The sequence below is a fragment of the Poecilia latipinna genome, unplaced genomic scaffold (genome assembly GCF_001443285.1).
Source record: "Poecilia latipinna isolate Pla-1442-1.1 unplaced genomic scaffold, P_latipinna-1.0 Scaffold124, whole genome shotgun sequence".
NCBI classification, from domain to species: domain Eukaryota; kingdom Metazoa; phylum Chordata; class Actinopteri; order Cyprinodontiformes; family Poeciliidae; genus Poecilia; species Poecilia latipinna.
In genome coordinates, this window is record NW_015112740.1 from 263,523 (window position 1) to 282,846 (window position 19,324).

The 19,324-nt window shown below is 40.9% G+C and overlaps 2 protein-coding genes across 7 annotated transcripts in view; both read right to left on the reverse strand.

Moving 5' to 3' along the window:
* Nucleotides 1–847: 847 nt before the first annotated feature.
* Nucleotides 848–10,689, reverse strand: LOC106945027 (uncharacterized). 5 transcript variants are annotated; one of them, XM_015028424.1, is made up of 6 exons: nt 10,080–10,689; nt 9,633–9,735; nt 9,327–9,441; nt 9,135–9,235; nt 7,809–7,902; nt 848–6,573 (listed from the first exon to the last, which is right to left on the reverse strand). In XM_015028424.1, the coding sequence occupies exon 6, from the start codon at nt 6,143–6,145 to the stop codon at nt 1,982–1,984; it is 4,164 nt and encodes a 1,387-aa protein (XP_014883910.1). In that variant the 5' UTR covers nt 6,146–6,573; nt 7,809–7,902; nt 9,135–9,235; nt 9,327–9,441; nt 9,633–9,735; nt 10,080–10,689; the 3' UTR covers nt 848–1,981. The 5 variants fall into 5 exon arrangements, with proteins under 5 accessions (XP_014883910.1, XP_014883908.1, XP_014883909.1 ...); XM_015028422.1 differs by having other exon boundaries at nt 9,135–9,441; XM_015028423.1 differs by lacking the exons at nt 9,135–9,235; nt 9,327–9,441.
* A 1,132-nt stretch (nt 10,690–11,821) lies between these two features.
* LOC106945029 (protein shisa-7-like) overlaps nt 11,822–19,324 on the reverse strand; it is a 38,114-nt gene continuing 30,611 nt past the window's right edge. For both annotated transcript variants that reach the window (XM_015028426.1, XM_015028428.1), the window contains 2 exons: nt 17,258–17,639; nt 11,822–16,489 (listed from right to left, as the gene is read on the reverse strand). In XM_015028426.1, the coding sequence (XP_014883912.1) occupies nt 16,033–16,489; nt 17,258–17,639 (839 nt within the window). In that variant the 3' untranslated portion in view covers nt 11,822–16,032. The remainder of the gene's footprint in view (nt 16,490–17,257; nt 17,640–19,324) is intronic.

Here is a 19,324-nt window from a genome sequence, read left to right on the forward strand (position 1 = left end):
AATAAAGGATATTTCAATTCTATTCTAAAGAGCCAAAATAATGTTTAACGTTTACGGCAAAGTTTATAGACACCGTCGTTTGTTGTCCTGGAGAACATTTGTGACTGGAAAACCTGAAGCCCTAAGAATTTCCAGACCAATTCAGCAGCTGTTGCACCTGTTTTATGGGTCTCGGTGTCAAATTATATTGCTGCTTCATGATGTATGCATAAGGGAACATAAAATGATTACCAGGGCCGAAATAGTTCGCTTTACACAAACACCAGTGTATGTACGTTGAAGTGTTTTACATCAACAGCTTTGTTTAATCGTACTTTGACAAGAAGTTTCAAATTAAAATTCTATGGATTTCTTCGGTGGAGCCAGTACTAGCATTGTAAACAGTACCATCTAGTGGCTCATTACCGGTAATGCAGCACAAAAAAACTTGTTTTAGGCTGCATGATGGTGCAGACGTTTGCATAGGTATAGCTCATCAGGATGGAGGTCCTGGATTTGAATTCTAACCTTTTGGAGTATGTATGTTCTCCCCATGCATGCATAGGTTCTTTCCAGGTGCTCTGGGTTTCGCCAAACAGTCAGAAAACATGAACCTTAGATTAATTGTTCTCTTTAAATTGTACCTTGGTGTCTCCTTGTCATCCTGTGAAACTAGTGAAGTGTCCAATGACCACTGGGAATGGACACCAATTCAAAGACATTCAGAAATGACACTAGCAAATGCTAAATAAAGCAACAACTTAATTCATACGCTGTATAAATTCTAAATGTAGAAATACTACAAAAAAATGAAACCAACTGTTCTTTGACAGAGACAATTAGATTTACCAGAATAAAACTTAAGAAAAGACATTTCAGGTGTTTATTCAAGGTTTTTCAACAACTCACTTTTAGGCAAAGGATAGTAATTTAGTCATATTACATGGTTTAGTTTTACAGAAAAAAAAGGGATAAGCACTTCTGGACAGGACCTAAATAAGAACTATGTGTACATGCTTCTGTTACAAAAATGGAGCCAAACTGTGTATGAGCAGGTAAACGGAGTTTCAGGTAAAAGGAAGGGAGGGATGATCACATTGATACATATAATTATGATTTTACAAACAACGTCTCAATTCGTCCCCTCCCACACTTAGAATAGCAACGATAAGATAAATGAAAACTGGGAGTAAAAAACAGCAAATAATATTTATATATAATAAAATATAATACTAATTGTACAGTACACTTATTTCTGTTGTCCTTTTCATATCCTGAAAGAGTTAACAGCTTTAGTCATGTTTGTGTTTCATTCACACATTTTTTTTTAAAAAAAGTAACAAAAGTAGTGTACAGTATAAAAACGATCGACTAAGTTTTTGTGTTTCAGCTTCTTCTCAGTAAATCAGCTAGCATCAAGCTGTGCCACTTTTGTGAGCTACTTGGTATTAGATCCTAAAGAGATTAATTTATATTAAGGGGAAATATCTCAGCATAAAAAGTGAATCTGTTCAGTGTAATAAACAGAGCATTAAATGAGGACTACACAGTATAACTATGAATAATGTGATAAAGAATAAACTGGTACATCAATCAGCCCTATGATAAACATCCGATTTTTGTTGATGCACAAACACGGCAAAAGGGATTTAGAACAAGACAAACATGATGGAAAGTACTGACAATTTTCAAACAGATGCTACAAAAAAAAACAAACATGATCTTTAGTTCCTTTACCTTTGAGGAACAGGAGGCAGATAGTTTGGGCGGTTTTGATTTTAGGCCTTTAGAAGTCCAAGTGATTTTATCAACCACCTCTGCTGTTGTACTGGGATTGTTTAAAGGCTTGTCCAGATAAAGGGGTGGGGATAGTCTGGTAGTTGAACTAAATCTTCCCCTTTCAGTCCCCACCCTATTTTGTTAAAAACGTGCTAAGATGTTGGATTATTTAATAAAATATAAACATCAAAAAACAATCTAGTCTAAAAAAAGACAGTTTATGTTACTGACTGTATTCAGTCAGAACTGTTGATCTCTCAGGTTGGGCCAGACCCGGAACTGTCAGCGGGACTGGAGAGTGGTCACTAACTGACACTGATTTCATCCTCGTCAGCTCCCAGTTTTCAGCAACACTGCCAGTGCTCGCCCCCCGGCAGGAGAACCTGTGGCGGGTCAGGAGACATGGGTTCCAGAAGCGATGTTGGCATTTGTGGCACTGGAATGCTGCCTGCTTGAGATGGCGACTCCTGTGTTTCAAGGCTTTGTGTAATGAAGTGGTGCGTCGCCCACACACCTGGCACCGCAGACGGGCGTGACGCCCTGAGTTTCTCGGTGGGTGTCTGACGGCGTGGTGCACCAGCAGGGAGCCCTGTTTGGTGTATGTGGCACTAGGGCAGATGGGACAAGGAAAGCGTTTGAGGGGGACATCCATAGAGGTGAGCCCTGTGACTTTGACCGCACCCCCGCACCATGACTTTACTTTCATCACTCCCCCCTTCATCCTCAGCTGGGCCAAGAGCTTTTTCCTGTTGATGTGTGCCTGCAGTCTTCCCTTTTTCCTCCTCAGAATCAGCAACTTCTTGCGAGTGTCTTTACTCAAAGGGACTCCCACCAGCTTCCCGTCTCTCATGATGCTGTGGATTACGATGCGCCGTTTTTTCTTTCGGTGCTTTCTTGTCTGTCCATGGCGCTTTTGGAAGTTTTTTGAGCGGTAGTGAAAAGGGTGCTGCAACTGTTGTTGTGGTTGTTGTTGCTGCTGTTGTTGTTGTTGCTGCTGCTGCTGCTGTTGTTGCTGCTGCTGTTGTTGTTGTTGTTGTTGTTGTTTTTGTTGTTGTTGTTGCTGCTGCTGCTGCTGCTGCTCAGCAACTCCCTGTGGGATGTGGGATGATCCAGGATAGTTGGAACCTGAGCTGGGGTCATAAAACAGTGGAGAGTATCCAGAGGGTTGAGACTGGTTGACACGTTGACCGTTGCGGTCAATGCCATGTTGTGACAACTTGTGCCGCACCAGGCTGTTGGAGTAGGCAAAGGCTTTGCCACAAACTTCACAGCGAAAGGACTTCTCCAGGCCCACCCCTCCGCCGTGGACAGTCTGTTGATGTGCTGTCAGGTGGAAATAGTGTCGGAAAGACTTCCAACATACTGTGCAGGTGTAAAGCCGCTGAGAGGGAGTGCCAGATGTTGGAGACTTCTCTTCTTGGGAGCATGAAGAAAAGTAATCTGAGTTTCCAGGGTTGGCAACTTGACTGATTGCTGCTGCAGCAGCAGCAGCAGCTCCACCTTTTATTCTTCGACCCGTGTTGTCAATTTCCCCTTTTCTGTGAAGCTTTCCATGCCGAACAAGGCTCTGTGCATAGGCAAACAACTTCCCACAAAGGTTGCATTTGTAGTTCTTTTGACCGGAGTGTACAGTCAGATGCTTAGTGAGGTGAAAAGGTTCTCGGAACATTTTTCCACACACTTCACAGGCATGAGGTTTCTCTCCCGTGTGAACCCGGTTGTGGCGCCTCAGTGTTTCCGCCCTTCTAAAGCGTTTGCCACAGATCTGACAGCCATACGGTCTCTCTGAGCCGTCCCCTGGAGGTGCTGGACTCCTCCTTCTCCTCACAATTGTGTTTGGATCCCTTTTTTCTCTGGGCTTTCGAGGCCTCCGGGGCTTTGTGTGGGGCAGGCTGGGGTGAGTCAAAGGCATGGTGGAACCGTTTAGGCTAGTTGATGATGGTCCGCCCATGTTTCCAAACCCCAAGCCCCCCAGCAGACCTCCAATAATGTCTCTCCTTTCTCCTTCTCGACTTTCCGAGTTGATGTTGCAGGAGGCGGCAGCGGCAGCAGCAATGGCTGACATTGCACTGCTAGTGACCTCATCCTCTGAATCATCCAACAAGGAGGACAAGGGAAGGTGGGGTTGCTGCTGTTGGTGGTGGTGATGCTGCTGCTGGCTTTGAGGATGGGGATGAAGAGTTGGAGCTAACGGGGCTTTCCGTAGAGTTTGGCTAGTCATTTCGTTCCCTAATGTATTCTCTGAGGAATAGAGCGTGGAAGACTGTGGACGCCTGTAATTGTCGACCCCACTGTTGTAAGGCGCCTGGTTCTGGTATCGATTTCTGGAATAATCTGTTGCATACTTGTCATCTGTCATACCAGCCCCATCAGTTGAAATTCCTACCCCCCTTTCTGCACTATTTCCTATTTTACTGCTGCTTGTGTTGGATGCTGTATTCCCCCCACTGCTGGACCGATTTTTTGAGCTGCGGGGAGGTTTGCCACAAGCACCTGAAGCAGCGTGGTTGAGCAGAGAGGTACTCTCACGGAAACAACGCCCGCACGCCGGACAACGAAATGGCTTCTCATCATGGATCTTCTCGTGTCTTGTGAGCGACTCCCGGCGGTTGAATGACTTTTGGCAAATGCTGCATACAAAAGGCCGGTTTTCTGAGTGGGTGACACTGTGCTGGATAAGGTGACCTCTCTTTTTGAACCTCTTCCCACACTCACCACAGCAGAATATCCGCTCTGGGCTTGGAGAGTTACAGTCTGACTTCCTACTTTGGCTTTCTGGTGTCAAGCCATGGCTTCGGAGATGCCTTCGAAGGCTAGAAAGGTGAGTGAAGGTTTTACCACATTCACCACAGTGGTACAGGGGTTCTGGTTCAGGCTGCCCAGACGAGCTGCTATGACGTTCTTGTGGTTTGGACAATTGTTGGTTGCCATTGGCTACAAGCACAGAAGTGGAGCTAGAGGATGTGGAGGCTGATGAGGATGATGAGACAGTGGAAGATGACTGCTGCTGAGAGGAAGACGAGAGGAGAGAGGAGTGCTGTGTCTCACTTCCAATGCCACTTAGCCCAACACCCCCGGATCTCCCGCCCACAAGGCCTGAAGAGGAGCTCTGAGTGTGCCCACTTGAGCTGTTGTTATGGCAAGTAGTTACACTGCTGCTGGTGTGGCTGTGGCTGCTACTTTCAGCTTTTCTCTGGGGCAGGTAACCTGCCATTGCCTTTTTCCTCCTGCTACCCCCACTTGAAGCAGATGCAGACGAGCTGTCTCCTGATTTTGTTGTATCTTCTTTAGATAGGGACAGGTGCAAGGGCAGGGGGAGGGGAAGGCCCGCCTCCTGCTGCATTAATGATGCTATCTGGTTTGAGGAAAGTACTGGAATGCTTTGGAAATCAAAGCCACTCAGTGGGGCAGGCTGAGGGGCTGGATGCAGGGGGTGCGGGTGGTGAGTGTGGCTGTGTGGATGAGATAAGGCATGAGGGGTCAGCTGTTGTTGTTGCTGTTGGGTCTGGGGAGCAGTGTGGCTGTGAGAGGAGTGAAGGGCAGGAGGAGGGGCCAGGGCTGAGTTGGATTCAGTCGCTCCCTGGCCAAGACCTAAACTAAGGTGGTTGTGAGTTCCCTGCTGGACGAGGAACTGCTCAAGGCTACTATTTGTTGGGACACCAGACAGAAAGTATTGGTTGGCAGCAAGCATGCAGCTGAACTGTTGGTGGAGGCTGCGGGGATCGGACTGGCCAACCAGGGGGACCGCAGTGCTGCCAGAGGGGTTATTAGAAGCTGAAGCAGAGGTGGAGGGAGAAGGTGAAGACGAAGATGGACCGGGTGAGGGTTGAGGTACAGAAAGACCCGGATGCAGTGGAGGAGGGGGCGGTGCAGGCGTGACCCCAATAACTCCGGCAGCTCCTCCACTGCTGCTTCCAGTGAAGTCAAAACGCCCCATCCCAGAGTGGAGCTGCTCCTGAGCAAGAGCCGCCTCAGCTGGATGAAAAGGCCGCAGAAACTGGGGATACCCGGATGAGGAACTCCCACTGCCACTACTGCTACTGCTGCTAATCTTACTGGACTTCCTGGAGCTGTGGGACGATGAGGAGGACTGGCTTTGGTGGGAGATAGATGGAGGAGGGGCGCTCATTTTGGCGAATAATGACGAGGAGTCAGCGAAGGCATTGCTTCGAGAGCTCTGGAGGGATCCCAGCCCAAGACCGGACAGCAGACTTCCAGAGGTATCAGCAGAGGGTTGGTGCTGCTGCTGGAGCTGCTGCTGATGCTGCAGTTGGACTTGTTGCTGGTGGCTCAGTTGTCGTTCCAACCCAAGCCCTTTAAACTGGTGGGCTTGGTGTCCACTTAGCATCTCTAAGATGTCCATGGGGTACTTGCTGAACTGAAACATCTCCAAATATGGCTGTGACAAAATGTCCAGAGGCCAGAACAATCCCTTGCACCAATTCTATAAAACCAGCAGAGCCCTCAGTAACCTCTGGGATAGTCCAACTTTTGTTTCAGCCCCAAGCTTTGAAGGAGCCACTTAAGTCCAACAACAGTTAATGCTTCATTAGTTCTCATAAATGTTTCACTAAGTTTATTTTTATTATGGAGTGAAGCCTTCAAGTGCTTCAGGTGGGAGGTTATATAAAAGGTCATAAATAGAAAATTTACTAAATTACATTAAAGTCTGTAGTGTGTCTTTAAAGTGTTCCATTTTTTTAAGTTGAAGTCAGGCCAGGCGGTCCCACAGAGTGGAGTGTGTTCATCTTTCTAGAGGAGGATTAATCATCTCTTCAACAGTTTCCTGTCATCATATGAAAACCTCTGGGTAGCCTGAAGAAAAAAAAAAACATGAAATCATTAGTGATTCTGTGCTTTGATTCTGATCAAATGAACAACACACAGAATGCAGTTAGTGACTAAAGCTTGAAGCATAATGAATCCATAATACATCAGTGAAAGTCAATACAGATAGAATCCTACCACTTTCAACTTAAACAAGCATTTTTGCAGGTATTTTATTAAACCAATAATAAACTTACTGTGTAGTTTTGACACCTAGTTTATACCAGAATGTTTCTGTCTTCGTGAAACCACATTATACATCTAAAAGCTTTAAATATTTCAAGATGGATTAGATTTTACACAAGTAGGCAAGATATTTTACAAAATATTCCTGAAAAAGCATGTTCACATGTCCATTTATTTTTATGTGTTTTCTAATCAAAGTTAAATTTAAGGCATAGTTTCTATGCTACTTTTTTTCTTTGCTACTGTGACATGGCTTGATGACAAATATACAAGCAAGAAATTTGACCCAACAAAAGGGATGGGTGATATGAACTTTCTATATTATTACAATATTTTGTGGAAATTTTGTGAGAATAAAAAAAGTGTTTCCACTTTTAAATGGGCTTCTTTAGGACACCTTAAAGAAAAGAGATTACTATCACTAAAACTGCATTTAATATTTTTTTATTTATTTTTATTGATGCTATTGTGGAACAACAGAGAAAACTATTCTGACAACACCTTCAGTTTTTTTTGGGGGGGGAGGTTTAAACATCATTAATGTTTAATTTCATAATAAATCAAAATTCCCTGATTTATCATAGACAAAAAAAAAAAAACTAATTGTGTTTCTAATCAGACACTTTGCTGTTAAAATGACGCCCTAAAAATTCAGACACTGTGTTGATGTTTATAAACAGCCCAATATTTTATGCACACTTTGATATGTTTTTGATACAAATTACATGAAACCTCCAGTGTTTTTTTTTTTAGATATGGCATCTCTCTGCCAACTAACTAGAAATGAATTAAACTATCAAAACCAAACGTTTGAGTCTCATTTAAATGACTTACAGAGTGAATGGCAATTATCTCCAAGAGCCACTAGCAATATACAGTCACCCAGTAACCAAATGTTGACCGAATCCTTTGCTAAAAATATTTTTGTGTGTCTTTGATATGGTGATAACTGTAATGCAATACATTACTCTCAAATAACAGCTGGCTGAAAGTTAGAAAAAGTTATTATTTTCATTGTAACCGTCACACCATCATACCCCTTCTTCTTCTTCTTCTTCTTCCACCACAGCAGTGTCTTTGATGTAAATCTTTTAAGTCATCTGCTCGTGCCTATTAGTCGTGACTTTTCCTCTAGATGCACACAAAAAAACCATCCATCATGTGAGGGTTAAATCAGCGCTTATTTCTGACCTTTCTCTAGCTTTCTGCAAAGCACTCGGCATGGAAACGTCTCCCTTGAGACAAAAAGCACAGAGGCCAAACAGTCTTCTGCGTGCTGTCACATCTGTGTTCGCTTTGAAGCTTGGCAGAATGACAGCAGAGGCTCACACAGCACAGTTACTCTGAAGAATTTTGTGACAATCCAGCATGAACTCTGTGCTGAAACAGCAAAAACAAAAAACTGCAGCCAGAATCCACCGGGAACATAAAAGAGGAATCATACAAATCTGAAATTAAACGGGGGCAGTAATAACTGTAGGAGTAGAGAAACGATGGGTCACAAAATATGGAGCAAATGCTGCTACTATCGAGGAATCTGAGCTAATCCTTGTATTTTACTGAGCTGCAAGTGAAATCCCGATATTAGGATTTTTTGTCTGATTTTAAGATCCTAAAACCACAAAAAAAAAATGTTTAAAATACATTCAATAAATTTTTTTACCTACATATGTAATTAGTGTGGTCAACTTAATATAAGAAGTCCAGCTAAAGCTAAAAGGTCATTGGACATATGACGACAGAACATAATTCAAATATAAACACAAAAACAATCAGTCTGGTTCTGGTCTGTTTTCAGATGATAGATGGATAATAATGGTCTAGATGAGGCAGAGCATGCTGATCCAACAGAAGCTAATGGAGTCATGTTAATTATCACATTAGGCTTTTTACACAAAAACATATTTTTATACAATACCAATGAATTGCAAATGTCAGCTGTATAGCTGAGGCCACAGTAAGACAGGATGTACATCTCCAATATGCAGTGCTGCTTATGAAATCCAATCAGAAGGCGCCCACTCTAGACTGTAAACAGTGCTCACCAAAAACAATTAAAAACTGTGAACAATGAAAAATGCCTGAGGGAAATTGAGATTAATAATGTAATTTGTGTAATCAAGTGGTCTCCCTGAAGTTCAGAACAGAAGAAAGAGAAGATAAAACATTTGCTGAGATACAAAAACATTTGATGCAGCTAGAAAAGTGGCTAATTTTGTAGTTAGTTTAAAAACTGGATTCCAGTTTAACATGGTAGTATGTTGAATATGACTCAGTGATCTTCATGTAACAGTAACAGCTCATGCATTAATGTAAAACAAAAATTTCCCAAAATGTTATCAAGTAAACCTTTTGATTCATACCTGCAGAGTCAATGCAGTTTCATAGCATCACTCAAACTGTGCCAACAATGACTGACCACATTGTTTCACTTTGTCTACAGATTTTAGTGGATATGAATCACCTAAAGAAAGATGACTCATTTAATTTCTTGTCAAAACAAATTATACTCATGTCACTGCAAGATAAAACAAAAAAGGCAAGCACAACTGAACCTGATGGGTGTTAAGAGAGGAAATTAGGGTCTTGTCAGAGATTCCAGACTCCCTTCACCGCCTCTCATTCTCTGTGGTGTTTTCATCTTGTCTGAGCTGCAGATTAAGCGCCACTCTTTTCAAAACAAACATGCAACAACTGTTCAGATACTTGCAACATGCATTGATTTACGTGCTGAATTTGCTGTCCATTCACACATTAAGCCTCAAATTTTTCAGTGAATGATACACTGATAACAGATGCAACAATTTCTCTCTAGATCTGCAGCAATGGGACTGTTTACATGTGTGTTGTGTGCATCTCACCGGCTAATCCACAGATCCGAAACTCCAGCGGGGTGTTAAGAAGAGAGTGGGAGAAAAAGAACACATCCCACTCTGTCCAAACGGGATATCACAGCTCGACAACCTTAAAAAAATAAGCATATCAGGCGTTAGGTAGGACAAATAAGTCAACAAACCCTGCTAGCATCTGTCAATAACCTCGGCTAGCTAACGTTGACTGTAACAAACGCTACTCTACCACGAAAAAGACATAAAATCAAAATGTAGTGCCTTTCTATGAAATGCAACACTCAACTCTGTTTTGTTTTGAATTATATTTAAGCGCTATGTAAAGCAAAGAAGCAAAAACAATTCAGAGCAAGAAAACGTTCTATAGTCAGAAGCTACATGCTACCAACTTAGCAGAGCCGTTAGCTTCTCTATGCTAATGTCAGTCCTGCTTGAAGCTGCTTTTGTTTATGTTTTTACCTTCCAAAATACGAATCCTGGTTGGAAAACGCCGCTGGGAAACACGGCGGTAGAAGTGAGAGGGCATGGGGGAGGACGTGCGCTCTGAAAGCGGGGTCCCTAATGCTCGTCACTGGGGCCTTTTTCTCCATCCGTGGAAAAGCACCGTGAAAGGCCCGGGATCTCCATCGGCCCAGGAGGGCTGCTGCTGCTGCTTCTTTTCTCTCGCTAACAAAATCGCTGGCCTGCTCCCGTTTTGGCCATTGTTTGAGTCCAAAGTCCTACAGCTCGACTGGCTCACTGGCGCTCATCACCAACTCGTCCTCTTTATTTAGTCTCGGTTGTGGTTTTCCTGCTTTTCTCCCTGGCTTCCAGCTTCCCTCCCCGCCTCAGCTGCTTTAGGTGTCCCCCTCCGTAGACGACGGTTCCCCCGATGCTGCTGCTGCTAGCGGTAAAATGGTAGTTTCCTGTCTGCATAATGGTTCCGGGTAGAGCCAAGCGAAAGTCCGGCTGGAGTACTCACAGCTATCAGATCCGATCCAGCATGATGCTCATGAATTAATGAAGCTCTGTGTGAGAGAGAGGCTGTGCGGGTTCATGCATCATGCAATAAAAATAAAAAATATAATTGCGTGCATTCTGACACTTTGTGTCATCAAGCTCCTGTGTGTGTGTGTGTGTGTGTGTGTGTGTGTGTGTGTGTGTGTGTGTGTGTGTTTTCACACCAAGAGTGTAAAATGTTAATTAGTCTATTGAAGATGCCATCACGGCGCATGCCAAAGAGCATAGTTTGGTGTGTGTCAAACAGGTTTGTGTGGTTGGTGTCTTTTTCAATGAGGTGTCCTCTAATTGAAAAATAACTTGTTGAATGAACATTTAAAAAATGTGAGAATTTTTACACCGCTGTTATTATAATGTGCCTTCGATTTTTTTTTTTCTCAGAAGTGGGGATTTTCTAAATGTCAGGAAAAAAATATCAAAGTCGAACACTTTGATTATTTTGTTGTAAAAAATTTTACTTTCCCATTTAGAAAAAGAGAGTGCCTACAAAGTCAGAATCTAACTCGAAACATATTTTCTGTGTATAAATTAACTTGTTTGCTATAAAGTGCATTGATTTTTTTTTAATGTTTTATGCTAATTAATAAACAGAACTTCAACTGAATTGAGCAACCCAGTATGAAGTGCGTTAGATTTCTGCTGGAAGTCAGAGCTTGGATCTCTTTCTATGTAGGATTTCCACTCTTTCACTCAGGAATACAACAGAAATGCTGATATTCTGACTATGAAAGTTGGAGGTTGCATAGCAGTCCTGAGTTCAGGATCCAATATGGATTTTGCAGGAAATAAAAAAATATATATTTTAAATATGCAATATAATTCAGCCCTGTTAAGATGGGAAACAGCAGTAAGAAAGAAGCTTACTATTCCAACATAATTTTCAATTTTTCATGTTGAGCAACAACTTTGTTTAATTCTGAAAGAAATATGCAAGTCAATCTTTAATTTTTTTTTTATCTTAGTTGAGCAAGCCTTTTTTCAAAGTAACAAATTTAAATGGAGCTTTAAACCAAAGTAAATAAAAATCACAATTTCTCAATTTATTTTCATTTAAACACCTTTGCCTTAGTTACCTTTTATTTATTTATTTTTTTTGAGTGTGTAATATTCTTCCTCTTTCCTACATTCCCCAGCTGTAAAACTGTAAAACATTTTTTTTTCCTAATGTAAGACATACTTTGAATCATTACAGACAAATTAGATTCAGTTGGATATTTTTTATTATTATTTAAACAGTATGATTTCTACAAATGCAAGAATTGATCACCAATAACAAAAGGGTTGCACATCTGTGAGACCGTTGTTGGGATATTCTTGGAAATAGACATATAAGGGAGTGTTATAAATAATTTATCATACAGTTTGAGGTATGCAGAGTAGCTATGAGAATACAAATATGCCCATGCCTCCCCCCCACCCATGTGGTTAACACACTCACACATAAATACAGGCACACAGCTTCATCAGGGGAACCGTTAACTCAACATGGAATACAACAGTAAACAACCTCTGAAATTATGAGGAGAAATGAGTGAGACATCAAAAGATTGAATTCATATTTCAACATTTTCTCATTGGTTTTTACCCTCGGTTCTTTAAAAGCAACTAAGGCAAGCCACAACATATTATTTTCAGTGACAGCAGTTGTTGCTTAAAAACTTTTAAATTAGGTTTGATCCCCCTGCAAGAACTGCAACTTTTTTTTCAAACTTCTATGCCCTTAAAATTCTGTAAAAATGAGCACGTAGGAAGAAGCTGCATTAAAAACCTAATCTGTCAAACATCAGCGACACAAACTGATGAACCATGCGATAAATCAATGCACTCAGCTATTACAGGTCCCTATAACTGCTATAACTTATCACCATATAAGTCTTTAAAAATGTACATTTTGAAATGTTTAAAAAGTCCTTGCTTTGGTGAACACAGCTCAAATTGAAGGGGTGGGAGTGATCAATGTCCCTCTTAAAAAAAAAAAAAACGTGACATTAAAAGGGACAAAAATGGAAGACCAAAAAAGCACAAACAGGCTGATATGAACAACAAATTGTATTTTGGATCGAAGTATCATCTTCGTGATCGATTTTAGTCAAAACGAGTGTCAGCATTCCGATAACAAAAATGACAGGGATTCTAACACACGGGTACGTAAATTTGAAACAGATGCATGTACAATTAGATACATACACGCCATGACATCATAAGTCAGCAGTATGACATCTCCAAAACTGGCTTTTGACATCATCATGCGGTCCGTCTTTTCTCCATGATTGCATCGGCTCTTTTTTGTTCCTGTGATTACAACGGTTTTGCTTTTGTTTTTATTTTTTTCCAACTCCACTAGAAAGTTGTAAAATTGAAATTTCAGGCATATACATTAAAATTCACAGAGATTAAAAAAATAAATACATGTTTAAAAGAAGAGATCATGATAAGAGTGCTCACTTTCTTATTTAGGGAGGTCGGGTTTTTCTTTTTTTTTTTTTTTAAATCAAACCGTTAACACATGAGTACATAACATATAAAACTACAAATGGCTGGCAGGAAGCATCACTCAATCAGTGGTTTCAGTCTTTATCAAAGTATAACTTCACTATGAAAAAGAAACCCAGCCAGTGTGGCCAGAAGGTCCATCTTATCGGCAGAGAAACAAACAAAAATCCAAAAATATGACATCTTTATGGAAAGCTTCCTCCCCCACAGCAATATTCAACAAAATTAAATTTTTACACAAAGATTCTTTTGCAGAAATCCCCTGCATGTTTCTTTTCTCTCTACACATGAAGGAATCTGTGAAAATAAGCACGAGCATGCCTCCCGACAGATACAAGAGATGAAAATGAGAAGCAGACACTGTTTAGAGCACAGACACACAAAGATAAATTCAGTTTAGCCCTTAGTGTGAAGTGTCCATTGTTCCCCCGCCTCGAACCCGTCTGCCTTCCTTCCCTTGGTGCGAGGTGAGCAGCTGAACTTGCAGGAAGCGTGTGGCGTCTCGGACGAACGGGAGGGTCTGTTCTATGCCAGTGCGCTGCAAAAAGAAGCCCTCGACTTTACAAGTTACTTGTGAAAAGTTTGAAACATGGCCGGGGGATGTTTATTCACAGATCGGATCCTTTTAATGAGAGGTCTAATTCAAAACATTCTCACTATTACGTTTCATAAATGTCGTACACTCACTAGAATCCACTGTACAAGGCTTTAAGTTAGCTTAAAACATGGTTACATACTGAATGGTAATTTTAGGGCCCAGTCACACAGGCGTCACTGAATTTGTTTAAGTACCTGTAATAATTTCAGGCTCCAACTATGCTGCTACAAGTATTTCACTTGATTTGTTAGGGGGTGGGGGGAGAACTGTTTTTAAAGAGCTTTAAAAAAATAAAAATCTCAGTCCAAATAAGAAATTTACCTCATCAAAAAAAAAAAAAAAAAAAAAAAAAAAAAATTCCACAATGGACCAATAGGTGCCAGTATTGTTTACATTTTAAAAAACATAATGCAAAAGGAAGAACAATACGAGATGGATACTGGTCATTTTACACTTATGTAACTTTTACAGCTCACTTTACACCTGACTTTTCACAATTAGAAGAAAACATGTCCAACAAATATATATATATTTTTTTTATTTTTTGTGTGAATTTAAACTTCTTTTTGGGGTTGATGCATACCTGCTTTGACCAGTCGTGATTTAAAGTAATTTTCTATAATTTACTTATAGTCTAAAAGACAAAATGGGTTTTTATATGATATTCTGAATAGCAACCAGAGGTTTCTCACAGCAATTCTTATTTGATCAGGGATCACAATAAAAAAATATTTCATAGTCAAATGGCTTAAATGGTGATCAGAATCAAAATCAATAGAAATATCTTGTAATTAATTGTTGATAATCTGAAAATGTGCAAAAAAATTAATTATACATGAGTCTTTTAGTACAATTTGGGCTATGTATCACCATAAATTATCAACATGCAAATAACAGTTGTTTTATGCATAGTTTTAATTACATGAGTTCAAAGCAGGGGTACAGATTAGAGACAAAGATATTCTCAGATTATACAAGCCTGTCTAGTTTGGCTTGGTCACGAGTCAATTCAGCAGTGATCAAAGTTAAAAATACATGTTTTTATGCTGTTCAATTAAATACAGCAAAATTATGAAATTGGGCTCATGAATGCATCAACATACAACATGCAAACGTTAGCTAACATTTAGGGAAAGATTTGATAAGTATAATTGAGGATCATCTTTCTCAGTTGGATTAGAAACTACTGCCTGTAACATGTTTTCTATTTATGATCAGTGTTTGTTACATGTAATTGTTAAATGAATAAATAAAAAGTCGACATAAAATTATCTGAAATGTGTTAAAGTCCTGAAATTCAACATGAAAACTGTCAGGTCAGGATGAAACAAGAACTGGAAGTGGCACTAGCTGGTCAAAGCATTGTCTGTGCATCTTAATCATGTGACTGAGATTTACTGGAAACGAGAAGAAAATTGAACTAACATAAAATAAACATGGAAGAAAAACTTATTAAAATTTGTCAGCCAACTGGTATTTTTGTTTTTGACTTGATTCTTTTGTTTTGTTGTGAAGTGCTGGTGTGACTGGGCCTTTGTGGCAGCAGTGTTGTTTTTATTCCTAAATTTCTAATCTTGAATTATTGAAGCTGTAGAGTCATCAGATGACAGTTAACTGCACTTGGCTCGAGTGATTCAGCAGTTTTACATTAATAGTCCAATCACAACTACAGAAAGCGATGATCGTCTAATCCAGCCTTTAAGTTACAAATCGGCTGGTTTTGAGGATAAATACGTGTTCAACTAAGTATACACAAAATCCTACAGGGCTCAGTCATGTTAATGTAATCAATATCGAGTTATTTTCATACAAAAGTAACTTGTTTGGTTCTAAATATTGTTATAAATACAACAACAAGCAAACCTGTCTCTCTCCAGGCTCAGTGCTCTTCACCATCCACAGTGGATTCAACGACAGATGAATTTCTGTCAGAGCACTCGAAGACTCAGAGGACAGAGCAATAAAACTCAAGGACGACTCAACAACTCGGCGGATATCCTTCAATAAAAGTCACAGCGAATACCCAGCAGCCTCTGAGCTGCATTTTTTTTTGCTCTTTTTATGAGGATTTTTTTTCCTTCCTTTTGCAAAGAATGGCTGAATATTCTCTTTTTCGAAACATAAAGTGACAAGAGGAATATCGGTTGGCTTTACTAACATGAGTGATGTCATCAACCATTGTTTTTTTGGGGAGAATTTTTTTTAAAGGTTGAGCAGCCAGCTGGGGTGAAACTCATTTCTGTTTCTTCTTCATCTCTCTTCGTTATTCTTGGTTTCCTCTCCTCATCCTTCACCTGTCCTCCTCCTCTCCTTCTCCTCCTCTCACACCGTCACCTCGTTCTTACTTCCAGTCCGCAGTCCCTGCCCTCCTCCGCCTCCGGGGATGAAGTGCAGCTGTTCGATGGTGTTCTGCCTTTTGTTGGCGAAAGCCATGCGCCGCGCGCTGGGCTGGCCCCCGATTATCCCTGCTCCTCCTCCGCTGTGGCCCCCGTGGGAGTCCCAGCCGCCGTGCATCCCCATCACGGGCACAGCTGTGGAGCCGCGCTCGTGGTCGTGGCCTGATGTCGGGTGGGAGTTCATCTTGATCATGTGGTGGCGGTCCATGGACGGCGTGGCACAGATGTTCTGCTGCGACTGGGCCTTTTGGTGGTGGCTCAGTCGGCCCATGGTGGGAACCATCCCGCTCCCCCCACCTCTCTCCATCGTTCCCATCGGCAGACCCATCGTCATCAGGCGATCTTCCAGACGGTCCGGAGAGACGAGGAGACGCTCATGAGACCTGAAAGCAGAAAGCCGTTTAATTTGACTGTAAACACGGACAGGACACGTACGGTGCCACGTCTTTCTAATTTCTTTCCACGTAGGAAAGAAATTAGAAATTTGAAGAGTGAATCGGTTTTTTTTTGGTCACATGGATGTTTTTATTAAATGAAAAGCATCAGATCTTATAGGCCCAAAAACGGGATTATTGAGTTTGTTGTGTAAAAATGTACATGTTAAAATACATGTAATAAATTAATCAGCATTAACATCATAAAGTTCCAACCCTGTCCTTTATATATTTAATATTGGTTAATATCGGTTATCAGACGGCTAACTGATGATGAATAAGACATAATTTCTATTCCATATTTTTTCTTTCAGCATTTTACTTCTCTGGCTAGTGTCGTATAGAAACAAAGAAAATACTACATTTTAAAACGCTCTTTATGAAAGCATTGATTTAGGAGTAAACACACTTATGCAACCAGATTATTTCATCTTAATTCTTTTTTCCTCAAACAGATTTGTTCATTTCATCATCTTAACTGACAGGCCAGAAATGCTCCGTCTTGGAAGTCCACCGGTGTGCATCTTCACCTTGTCAGACTTTTGAAACTTTAATGAAATGATATTTCTTACAGTCTGCTTCCCTTTGCTTCCCTTTCTCCATCCTTTCTGGATCACATCTCATTATGATCCGTTTTCATTTCCATCTTCTCTGATCTCTTTTCTCTCTCCAGGTTGTCAGAACCGATCATCTCCCGTCTCCTGGCTCTAAGCTCACCTGCGGAGCATCTGTGACGTGGAGCTCCTGCTGGTACTCATCATGGCTTTGTAGTACTGGTGCTGCTGGTTCTTGTTCAGGCGGGACAGGGTGTTTCCCTCCCCGAAGGCCAGCAGCTGGTCCTGGGAGCGGACGCGGCGAGGCGGCCTGTCGAAGGTGGAGCTGGTGTGGGGCGTCTGGGAGGGAAGCGGGTACGGGTTCGGGGTGGAGGAGGGGATGTGGAGGTGTGGACGGGACCCATGGAGGGGCAGGGTGCCCCTGGAGCCCAGTGTGTAGTCGCCCCCCCAGGGCAGGTGGTGCTGCGAGGAGTGGAAGGAGGGCGGAGCGTTGTTGGAGCGACGTTTGGAGGTGTAATAACCCGAGTATTCATCAAGTTCTTTCTCTGTTGCATAAAAAAGGGAAAGAAACAGAATCTGTTAAACGTAAACAAACCATTCTCTCCAATGATAGATAAGTTGGTGACATCAGTTGATTATCTTTAAACCGAGTGACTCGTTTTATTAATGATGTTAAGTAAACATTAACAGCCCAGCATCTAAATGCGTTGTAGTTTTTTTTTTGTTTTGTTTTGTTTTTTTTTACAGCTGCCTGTTATTTTAAAGGTTTAGGCTTGGCATCTATGGCATCTGTGCAACTTTTCCAATTTAAAGCCTGGAAAAGGTTTAACAAGCAAGTTGATCTGATTAAAAACAACACTGATGTTAAAAGATTTCTAAAGTTTTTGATGTTTTGTTACTTGTTTTGAAATCACTAAACACATTTTCATAACAAAAATCAACCTGAGTAAATTCAAAGTGTGGTTTTATTAACAGGATACAATTTTTAAAGGAAAAACAAGCAATCTAAACCAAAATAACCAACATGACATACTTATCCTCTCGTTAAATCATGAATTAAATGTGGTTGAGTTTCACTAGCCAGATCTAGGCCTGACTGGTTCCTGATCCGTAGAAACATCTGGCAACATGAAGCCAACTAAAACTTCTCAAAAAGTAACACATTGTGTCCCAATCTAAAGAAACTGGAAATAAAAATTTGAAAGGTTATCGCCCCCCTAGGTTGAAGTCAGTAGCCTGGAAAAACATCTTGAGACTTTCAGGAAAGTATTCCATCGACTGGCAGGACAAAAGTAAAACTTTCCTAAAGGTGAGCATTCGGATGCATCTCAATTTAAACATCACATCCACAAAAAAACATGATTGAAATCCTTTAGCTTTGCCTTAAGCATAAAGTTAGACTTTATCCTCAAATCTTCTAATGTGTCTTGATGGTCTGAAATATGCAAAAGTGACAAAAACTTAACACCATGGAAAATAACTAAAGGGATCTTCCCTTTACAACCATTTTGGTCTCCAGTGACACTGACAAGACAGAAAAAACAGAAAGTTGAAAAAGGAATTGCAGGGGGAAAAAAAAGCAAAAAAAAAAGAAATAAGAGACAAAAGTGGCAAATGTTCAGAACAAAGAATATGATGTAAAAACAATGGGAAAAGAAATGCATGGAGTGTTGCAACAGAGGGGAGGTGAAATTCTTTGAGAGAGGAGTATGGGCAGCAAACGAGGAGATGAAACGTAGATAAAATAAATTAGAATGAGGCATAAGAGAATAAAACATGAGAAAGGACAGTGGAAAAAAAACACAAAGTAACAGAGGCTGAATGAGAAAGGATAGAGAAACAAAGTCAACAGAGACGAAAGTGTTCATTAATAGAGAAATAACAGTGTTTCTGTGCTTTCTGCTCCATACACCGAGTCCGCTTTAATCTTCAAAGTATTTCCATGGAAGCAGCTCTACAAGAGCCAATTTAAAACCTGACCTTTAACCAGCTAGCTCTCTACCTCTTCCTCTCCTCTTGTCTTTTTTTCTCTCACCTTCTCAGGTCTCTTCCTTTCTTTCTATTTGTTCCTCTGCCTCCATCTCCCCTTAATTTCCGCCAAATGTGGAGGTTTTCTGTCTACCTTTCTTTTGCCTCATTTCCCTTTTTTCTATTCTCCCTGATGATCTCATGTCCTCACCCTGCCCTCCCTCTTCTCTCTTTGCTCGCTCTGTTTAAGGCCAAATTATCT